Source organism: Salvelinus sp. IW2-2015, linkage group LG23 (genome assembly GCF_002910315.2).
Source record: "Salvelinus sp. IW2-2015 linkage group LG23, ASM291031v2, whole genome shotgun sequence".
NCBI lineage: Eukaryota > Metazoa > Chordata > Actinopteri > Salmoniformes > Salmonidae > Salvelinus > Salvelinus sp. IW2-2015.
In genome coordinates this window covers 46424634-46435744 of record NC_036863.1, presented here as the reverse complement: position 1 = coordinate 46435744, position 11111 = coordinate 46424634, and the positions used below count along the sequence as shown (strand labels likewise).

Genomic DNA, 11111 nt, shown 5'->3' with positions numbered 1-11111 from the left:
ATAATGACAAAGCAAAAACAGTTTTTATTGCATTTACATAAGTATTCGGACCCTTTACTCAGTACTTTGTTGAAGCACCTTTGGCAATGATTACACCCTAGTGGCGGCTTCTTGGGTATGACGCTACAATGTTGGCAAACCTGTATTTGGGAGTTCTTCCCGTTCTTCTCTGCAGATCCTCTCAAGCTCTGTCAGGTTGAATGGGGAGTGTCGCTGCACAGCTATTTTCAGGTCTCTCCAGAGATGTTAGATCGGGTTCAAGTACGGGCCATGGCTGGGTCACTCAAGGACCTTCAGAGACTTGTCTCGAAGCCACTCCTGCGTTGTCTTGGCTGTGTGTATTGTCCTGTTAGAAGGTGAACTTTCACCCCAGTCTGAGGTCCTGAGTGCTCTGGAGCAGGTTTTCGTCAAAGATCTCTTCCCATGAAAAACATCCCCTAAGCATGATGCTGCCACCACCATGCTTCACCGTAGGGATGGTGAAAGGTTTCCTCCAGACGTGAAGCTTGGCATTCATGCCAAAGAGTTCAATCTTGCTTTCATCAGACCAGAGAATCTTGTTTCTCTTGGTCTGAGATTCATTTAGGTGCCTTTTGGTAAACTCCAACCTGGCTGTCATGTGCCTTTTACTTAGAAGTGGCTTCCGTCTGGCCACTCTACCATAAAGGCCTGATTGGTGGAGTGCTGCAGAGATGGTTGTCCTTCTGGTAGGTTATCCCATCTCCACAGAAGAACTCTGGAGCTCTGTCAGTGACCATAGGGGTTTCTTGGTCAACTTCCTGACCAAAGCACTTCTCCCCGCATTGCTCAGTCTGGCACTGCGGCCAGCTGTAGTGGTTCTTGGTGGTTCCAAACTTCTTCCATTTAAGAATGATGGAGTCCACTGTGTTCTTTTGGACCTTCAATGCTGAAGAAACTGTTTGGTACCCTTCCCCCAGATCTGTGCCTAGACACAATCTTGTCTCGGACAATTCCTTCGAACTCATAGCTTGGTTTTTGCTCTGACATGCACTGTCAACTGTGCGACTTTGTATAGACAGGTGTGCCTTTCCAAATCATGTCCAATCAATTGAATTTACCACAGATGGACGACAAAGTTGTAGAAACATCTCAAGGATGATCAATGGAAACAGGATGCACCTGAGCTAAATTTTGAGTCTCATGGCAAAGGGTCTGAATACTTATGTAGATAAGGTATTGTTTCTTTGATGAATTTTCAAACAATAAAAAATAAAACCTTTGCATTGTCATTATGGGGTATTGAGGGGGAAAAAAACAAAATCCAATTTAGAATATGGCTGTAATGTAATTTTGGGGGGGAAATGTCAAGGGGTCTGAATACTTTCCGGATGAACTGTAAGTCTTCCAATCAAGATGCTTGACAATTCAGTAGGAATGTTGTACTGAAAGTATATTTCCTTGTTTGTTCCACCTACCCTCATGGGTCTTGCGTAGCACGTTGATGATGTCAGCAGGCTCCATGGTGAGCTCATCAGCCTGCTGGGCAACGTATTGTTCCACACACTGCACCTGGGGACAATCTTTAATCCCATAAAAGGTTAAAGCTACAATTTCACTTCAGGGAAGAATGTGCATCTAACTAAGAATGTTACTATTTTATAACTGGGTCAGTCACATCTTTTTACTCACCCCAGTCCTCATAAATCACCTCTTCCTTCTTTCTGTTTGGGTCATTTATGGAAGGGAATGCTGCCATCCACCGGTGCATATCTGACCTAGAGAGAGAGAGAGTAGAAACTTGGTACAACACTGTGGAATGCATTTTTGTCTTTACTCTTTCGTGTATAGTGCATTATCTGAGAGGTGGTTGGTTGGGAGGCTGTGTGTGTGTTTTCTCTCACTCTGAATGGGCCTTCAGCAGGTGTTCACAGGCCAGGCCTCGGTGGTTCTCCAGCAGTAGCAGACAGAAGGAGTGCTCCAACTTGGGCCCTGGGTCCTCCGCTCCAGCCCCAAACCCCGTGGGCTGGACCTGCACCAGGGAGCGGTGGGTGTGGTCTGTCACCATATAGCGCTCTGAGCTGGAAAGGAAAGGGGGAGAGAAACTATACTCAACTTGCATATTCACCACCCAGCAGGCAAAACGAGGTTGAAATATTATGACAACCAATTGCCCACAACGCATTTACTTAAATGGTCAAACATTGTAACGGTTGGTCAGTATGTGGAGTATGTCCTTTTGCTTGCCTCTTTTTGCATGTGATGATGAGTAGGTCATTGAAGAGGAAGAGGTAGATGGGGGTGAGTTTGAGACGAGCACTGAAGAGGGAGGCCCCCTTGGATAGCTCATATAGCTCTCCTCTCTTCTCCAGGATGCGAGCCTTCGAGACAATGGGAACAGCCTGCATGTGGACATGGTGGAGAGGCAGGGTCTCAATCAGTGAGCTTCATCCAATCAATCATTTATAAAGACCTTTTCTGCAGTTGTCACAAATCCTTCGTTTACACAAGCAGCCCAATTATGATTTTTTTTCTCTCACTCATTTGTCTTTTGACCAACTGGGGCCCGATTTCCCAAAAGCATCTTAAGGGCATTTTCACCAGTTATGGAAAAAAAAAAATTGAACAGCCTTATTTCTATTACAGCACATTGGATTACTCTCATTCATATTCCATTCACCCAGTTCAATGTAACATCAATAGGTTTAGGCTACTACATAATACTCAAATGATCCCTATACCCATCATGAGGTTGCTACAACCTAGCCTATGATTGAAAGTTTACAACGTAGGTGCACACAGGTCGAGAGACATTTGAGGTGACAGACGGTAATCATTAGTCCAACCGTTGCAAACTAGTTTTTATTGGAAAAATTCAGGTGTTTATCCCTGTTTTTGTTCTGTTTGCTTCAGTTTAAGAAATGTTTTAACAGAATCAATGGAATGAATACACCCCCTGATAACACCTGAACACAGTTCACTTTCATAGCAGCCACATAACCGAAAGGTTGCTAGATCGAACCCCTAAAAGATGAGGTAAAAATTCCTATTCCTGGCTCTCCTCTCACCTCTTCCCTTCATGTGTGGACTTCAATGCACAACCCATCAGCTCTATGTGACTAGGCGAAAAAATGTTTCCAAGCCAAAAAGCTGCACACAGTCTACATTGTCACCATATTAGCTAAATAAAGTCATAGTCAGCATAGCTAATAGAACTAACGCATTAGTAAACCTACTACAATCACGCAGTAACGTTATTGTGCAGTCACACCGGCAAATACATTTGTAATACCAAAAGCTTACCTTGACTTAGAAGAGTTCCAGTGTTGTGTTGGAAAGTCATAGCAAAGCTACTGTAGCTAACATAGCATCCCTCTGTTTTAAGCAGGGTGTTTCAGTAGGCTAAACTAGCTAGCTGCATTTGCTAGCTAAGTAAGTGAAAAAGTGTCACTTGCTTCTTAATTTTGGAAGAAATTAATTTGTTCAAAACTGTTCAACTATTGTCTTTCTCTCTCTTTGAGCCAAGTACTCACCACATTTTATGCACTGCAGTGCTAGCTAGCTGTAGTTTATGCTTTCAGTACTGGACAACATGTCAGTTCATGCTGCAAGAGCTCTGATAGGTTGAAGGACCGGAAGTTATAATTACTGTGTAAGTCTATGGAAGGGGATGAGAACCAAGAGCCTCCTAGGTTTTGTATTGAAGTCAGTGTACCAAGAGGAGGACGGAAGCTAGCTGTCCTCCGGGCTACACCATTGTGCTATCCCTACAGAGTACTGTTGCGGCCATGCAGTATAGAGAGAGAGGGTTTCACGGTAGAACAAACTTCTTCTACATCACATAACTTGAGAACTGAACAAAATCCATGTTTTGGAGAATGTGTAAACGGTCGGTGGAGAAGCCAGCTACGACCCGGTCCGTTTTGTTTCATTTTTGTGACCTCATAAAAGACAATACAGCCACATTACCATAACTCTGTTTATATTGGTGCCTCCATTATGAGGTTTGCGCCTAATTATTGTATAAAATGAATGAGTAAAGATTTACTCTAAACTATTTGTGGAATGATATGTGAGTTTAACTAAGTCATTGGCCCGCCCCCATGAGCACAGACATGATCTGGCATCATGGAACAGCTCTTTTCTACTGTTACGAATAAAACCCCCACCTGAAGAAATACCCGTACCTCGGTCAGCTGAGGTGGCAAAGGTTTGAGTAGAGACCACAAAAACCTCAGTGTAAGCTGTTGTAATGGTTGTTGAATTCCTAGCCATAACACACGGAGCATTGGCTACACGGGTGGAAATGGTTAAACTCTGAGACTATCGAACCCGACAGAATAAGAGCAAATCTTAGATACTAATTACTAGTATGCAGCTAGAAATTGTTAACCTGGGATGCGAAGACCGTCAACCGCCGAAACACCTATTCCATGAGAACATTTCTGAATGGTACTCTGAAGTATCCATTCTAATCACGAAATACTTCAGGGAAGCAAAGAGAGACCCTCGGCTGAAACTTCCAACATAGGGACTGACGATTCCAACAGAGATCACGACGACACACTGGGCATAAATATATATTGATTGCAATTATTCCTGAATGAGTGAGCGTTCATGTGCAAAGGATTATCATTTCAATTAATGTAATTATCAACTGTGTAGTGACTCTTTTGTAATTCCCGCACTTCTCCACACCCACTTCTTTGTCCACCAGGCCGTCATATCGGTTTAGCCCACTAGGGAATCTCCCCTATCATTTCCTTGTAACCATATCTACTGTTTGTTTGTTTATGCATGTCTGTGATTATTTAGTTAGTTAGAAAATAAGTGATTAAGACAATTGGTGTATGGATGATTCATAGTAAGGGCTGGGTTCGTGCAGATAACCAACAATTTACGACGTTTGGAATGAGAATAACGTGAGGTAAAGAATAATTAATTAATTAGAAGACAAATTGATCAGATAGTAAAATATCTGCCGTTATTTTAGGAAAATTGCTCTTAGTTTTAGAGATGTTCAGGAACGGTTAACTACTGGCCCCCCATTCTAAAACTGACTGCAACTCTTTGTTAAGGGTTGCAGTGAATTCTCTAGCAGTGGTTACTGAAACTTATAGGGTTGAATCATAAGAATCCATAGACACACAGGCTTTGTTTAATGCCAGTGGCAGGTCATTGGTAAAAATATTAAAGAGTAAAGAGCCTGGAGAGCTGCCCTGCGGTACACCACACTTTACATGTGTAACATTAGAGCAGCTTCAATTAACGAAAATCACCTGTGTTCTAGTAGATTGCCATATCTTGGATTCATAGCTATCTAAGGTTCAAAAGCTATAACACACAGTACCAGTCACAAGTTTGGACACACCTACTCATTCCAGGACTTTTCTTTATTTTTACTATTTTCTACATTGTACAATAATAGTGGAGACATAAACTATGAAATCACACATATGAAATCATGTAGGAAACCATTTTTTTTAAACAAATCAAAATATATTTCATATTTGAGATTCTTCAAAGTAGCCACCCTTTGTCTTAAAGACAATTTTGCACAATCTTGGCATTCTCTCAACCAGTTTCATGAGGTAATCACTTGGAATGCATTTCAATTAACAGGTGTGCCTTGTTAAAAGTTCATTTGTGGAATTTCTTTCCTTCTTAATGCATTTGAGCCAATCAGTTGTGTTGTGACAAGGTAGGGGTGGCATACAGAAGATAGCCCTATTTGGTAAAAGACCAAGTCCATATTATGGCAAGAACATCTCAAATAAGCAAAGAGAAACAACAGTCCATTACTTTAAGACACGAAGGTCAGTCAATACGGAATATTTCAGTTTCTTCAAGTGCAGTCACAAAAACCATCAAGTGCTATGATGAAACTGGCTCTCATGAGGACCGCCACAGAAAGGAAGATCCAGAGTTACCTCTGCTGCAGAGGATAAGTTAGTTACCAGCCTCAGAAATCGGCATTAACTGCACCTCAGATTGCACCTCACAGAGTTCAAGTAACAGACACATCTCAGAGGTCATACAATAAGTTTTGTTGTGATTCATATGTTGATGATGTAAAGAATATTTGCTGGTCTGTGGTGTGTGATGAGGAGCAACCAGATGCTGCACTTGACGCATTTATGAAACTACTTGTTCCAGTTACTAATAATCAAGCACCCATTAAGAAAATGACTGTAAAAACTGCTAAATCCCCTTGGATTGATGAGGAATTGAAGAATGTTATGGTTGAGAGGGATGAGGCAAGAGGTATGGCAATTAAGTGTGGCACCCCAACTGATTGGCAAACGTACTGCAAATTAATAAATCATGTGACTAAACGAAAAATAAACTACACTATGAAACAAAGATAAATTATATAAATAATGATAGTAAATAGCTTTGGGGCACCTTAAATAAAAAATTTGGGAAAAAAGCTAACTCAGCTCTTTCATTCATTGAATCATTCATCACAAAGCCCACTGATATTGCAAACTACTTTAATGACTTTTTCATTGGCAAGATAAGCAAACTTAGGGATGACATGCCAGCAACAAACGCTGACACTACACATCCAAGTACATAGGACCAACTTATGAAAGACAAGAATTGTACTTTTGAATTTCGTAAAGTCAGTGTAGAAGAGGTGAAAAAATTATTGTTGTCTATCAACAATGACAAGCCACCGGGGTCTGACAATCTGGATGGAAAATTACTGAGGATAATAGCAGACGCCACTCCTATTTGCCACATCTTCAATTTAAGTCTACTAGAGAGCATGTGCCCTCAGGCCTGGAGGGAAGCTAAAGTCATTCTGCTGCCCAAGAATAGTAAAGCCCCCTTTACTGGCTCAAATAGCCGACCAATCAGCCTGTTACCAAACCCTTAGTAAACTTCTGGAAAAAATGGTGTTTGACCAGATACAATGCTATTTCACAGTAAACAAATTGACAACAGAATTTCAGCATGCTAATAGGTAAGGACACTCAAGAAGCACAGCACTTACACAAATGAATGATGATTGGCTGAGAGAAATTGATGATAAAATTATTGGGGGGGCTGTCTTGTTAGACTTCAGTGCAGCTTTTGACATTAACGATCATATTCTGCTGCAGGAAAAACTTGTGTTAAGGCATTACATCCCCTGCTATAATTTGGATACAGAGTTAATTGTCTAACAGAACTGAGGGTGTTCTTTAATGGAAGCCTCTCAAATATAATCCAGTTAGAATCAGGAATTCCCCAGGGTAGCTGTTTAGGCCCATTGCTTTTTTCAATTTTTACTAACGACATGTCACTGACTTTGAGTAAAGCCAGAGTGTCTATGTATGCGGATGACTTAACACTATACACGTCAGCTACTACAGCAACTGAAATGACTGTGTTCACTCAACAAAGAGCTGGAGGTAGTTTCAGAGTGGGTGGCAAGGAATGAGATAGCCCTAAATATTTCTAAAACTTAAAGCATTGTATTGTATTTGGAACAAAACACTCACTAAACCCTAAACCTCATCTAAATCTTTTAACAAATAATGTGGAAATTGAACAAGTTGAGATGACTAAACTGCTTGGAGTAACCCTAGATTGTAAACTGTCATGGTCAAAACATATTGATGCAGTAGTAGCTAAGATGGGAAGAAGTCTGTCTATAATAAAGCAATGCTCTGCCTTCTTAACAAAACTATCAACAAGGCAGGTCCTACAGGCCCTAGTTTTGTCGCACCTTGACTACTGTTCAGTCGTGTGGTCAGGTGCCACAATTTTTTTTGAAATTGGCTCAGAACAGGGCAGCACGGCTGGCCCTTGGATGTACACAAAGAGCTAATATTAATAATATGCATGTCAATCTCTCCTTGCTGAAAGTAGAGGAGAGATTGACTTCATCACTACTTTTATTGATGAGAGGTATTGACATGTTGAATGCACCGAGCTGTCTGTCTAAACTACTGGCACACAGCTCGGCCACCCATGCATACCCCACAAGACATGCCACAAGAGATCTCTTCAAAGTCCCCAAGTCCAGAACAGACTATGGCAGGCACACAGTACAACATAGAGCCATGACTACATGGAACTCTCTTCCACATCAAGTAACTGACTTAAGCAGTAAAATTTGATCTAAAGAACAGATAAAAAACACCTTGTGGAACAGCGGGGACTGTGAAGCAACACAAACATTGGCACAGACAGACACATGCATACTTACACACACACAGGATAACATACGCACTATACATTTAGTACTGTAGATATGTGGTAGTGGTGGAGTAGGGGCCTGAGGCCACACAGTGTGTTGGGAAATCTGTCAAAGTATAAACATACCTTGAGTTGTGGAACTCCAGTGTGGTAATGACATGTATATGAACATACCTTGAGTTTGTGGAACTCCAGTGTGGTAATAACACAACAGTCAAAAGTTTGGACACACCTTCTCATTCAAGGGTTTTTCTTTATTTTTACTATTTTCTACATTGTATTAAAAAAGTGAAGACATCAAAACTATGAAATCACACATATGGAATCATGTAGTAACCAGAAAGTCAAATCAAATGACATTTTACTGGTCACATAAACATATTTAGCAGATGTTATTGAAGGTATGGCGAAATGCAGTAGTATCTAAGAATTCACAACAATACACACATATCTAAATGTAAAATAATGGAATTAAGAAATATATCAACATTAGATTGAGCAATGTCGGAGTGGCATTGACTAAAATACAGTAGAATAGAATACATATGAGATGAGAAATGTATGTAAACATTATTAAAGTGACTAGTGTTCCACTGATTCCAAGTCTATATATATAGAGCAGCGGTCTCTAAGGTGCAGGGTTGCATAACTGGGTGGAAGCCGGCTAGTGATGGCTATTTAACAGTCTAATGGCCTTGAGATAGAAGCTGTTTTTCAGTCTCTCGGTCCCAGCTTTGATGCACCTGTATTGACCTCGCCTTCTGGATGATAGCGGGGTGAACAGGCAGTGGCTCGGGTGGTTGATGTCCTTGATGATCTTTTTGGCCTTTCTGTGACATCGGGTGCTGTAGGTGTCCTGGAGGGCAGGCAGTTTGCCCCCGGTGATGCGTTGCACAGACCGCACCACCCTCGAGAGCTCTGCGGTTGCGGGCGGTGCAGTTGCCGTACCAGGTGATGATACAGCCCAACAGGATGCTCTCAATTGTACATCTGTGAAGGTTTTAGGGGCCAAGCCACATTTCTTCAGCCTCCTGAGGTTGAAGAGGCGCTGTCTTTGTGGGTGGACCATTTCAGCATGTCAGTGATGTGTACGCCGAGGAACTTGAAGCTTTCCACCGTCTCCACTGCGGTCCCGTTGATGTGGATAGGGGCGTGCTCCCTCTGCTGTTTCCTGAAGTCCACGATCAGTTCCTTTGTTTTGTTGACGTTGAGTAAGAGATTAGGGCCCTCACCTCCCAGGGCCCACACCTCCTCCCTGTAGGCTTTCTCATCATTGTTGGTAATCAGTCCTAATACTGTTGTCATCTGAAAACTTGATGATTGAGTTGGAGGCGTGTGTTGCCACGCAGTCATGGGTGAACAGGGAGTACAGGAGGGGGCTGAGCACGCACACTTCACCCCAGTGTTGAGGATCAGCGAAGTGGAGGTGTTGTTTCCTACCTTCACCACCTGGGGGCGGCCATCAGGAGGTCCAGGACCCAGTTGCACAGGGCGGGGTTCAGACCCAGGGCCCCGAGCTTAATGATGAGCTTGGAGGGTACTATGGGGTTGAATGGTGAGCTATAGTCAATGAACAGCATTCTTACATAGGTATTCCTCTTGTCCAGATGGGATAAGGCAGTGTGCAATGTGATGACGATTGCGTCATCTGTGTATCTATTGGGGCGGTAAGCAAATTGAAGTGGGTCTAGGTGTCAGGTAAGGTAGAGGTGATATGATCCTTAACTAGCTTCTCAAAGCACTTCATTATGACAGAAGTGAGTGCTACGTGGCGATAGTCATTTAGTTCAGTTACCTTTGCTTTCTTGGACACAGGAACAATGGTGGACATCTTGAAGCAAGTGGGGACAGCAGACTGGGATAGGGAGAGATTGAATATATCTGTACACTCCACCTAGCTGGTCTGCACATGCTCTGACGACGCGGCTAGGGATGCCGTCCGGGCCGGCAGCCTTGCGAGGGTTAACCTGCTTAAATGTCTTACCGACGTCGGCCACAGAGAAGGAGAGCCGACAGTCCTTGGTTGCGGGCCTTGTCAGTGGCACCGTGTTATCCTCAAAGCGGGCGCAGAAGGTGTTTGGCTTGTCTGGGAGCAAGACATCGGTGTCCGCTATGTGACTGGTTTTCCCTTTCTAGTCCGTGATTGTCTATGGACCATGCCACATATGTCTAGTGTCTGAGCCATTGAAATGCGACTCCACTTTGTCCTCTGTACTGACGTTTTGCCTGTTTGATTGCCTTACGGAGGGAATAACTACACTGTAATTGGTAAAATTCCCAGTCACCTTGCCATGGTTAAATAAGGTGGTTTGTGCTTTCAGATTTGCGAGAATGCTGCCATCTATCCACGGTTTCTGGTTTGGGTAGGTTTTAATAGTCACAGTGGGTACGACATCTCCTATACACTTCCTGATGAACTCAGTCACCGTATTCGTCAATGTTATTCTCAGAGTCTACCCGGAACATATCCCAGTCCGCATTATCAAAACAATCTTTGAGCATGGATTCCGATAGGTCAGACCAGCATTGAATAGACCTTAGGACGGGGACTTTCTGTTTGAGTTTCTGCCTATAGGAAGGGAGGAGCAAAATGGAGTCGTGATCAGATTTGCCGAAGGGAGGGCGGGGGAAGGCCTTGTAGGCATTTCTAAAAGTTGAGTAGCAGTGGTCCAATGTTTTTTCAGCACGAGTACTACATTCAATGTGTTGGTAGAACTTCGGTAGCGTTTTCCTCAAATTGCTTTGTTAAAATCCCCAGCTATAATTAATGCGGCCTCAGGATATGTGGTTTGCATGAAGTCCAGCGTAGTTCTTTGAGGGCCGTCATGGTATTGGCTTGAGGGGGAATATACACGGCTTTGACTATAACTGAAGAGAATTCTCTTGGGATGTCATTTACATGAGGTATTCTAGGTTGGGTGAACAAAAGGACTTGATTTTCTGTATGTTATGACAATCGCACC

General features: G+C 42.7%; 1 protein-coding gene across 1 annotated transcript in view; it reads right to left on the bottom strand.

Annotated features, from left to right (window-relative positions):
* LOC111951199 (rho guanine nucleotide exchange factor 15) overlaps nt 1-11111 on the bottom strand; it is a 32444-nt gene that overhangs the window by 777 nt on the left and 20556 nt on the right. The window contains exons 13-16 of the mRNA XM_023969264.2: nt 2206-2360; nt 1863-2039; nt 1651-1736; nt 1437-1541 (exon numbers count right to left, since the gene is read on the bottom strand). Coding sequence (XP_023825032.1) covers nt 1437-1541; nt 1651-1736; nt 1863-2039; nt 2206-2360 — 523 coding nt within the window. The remainder of the gene's footprint in view (nt 1-1436; nt 1542-1650; nt 1737-1862; nt 2040-2205; nt 2361-11111) is intronic.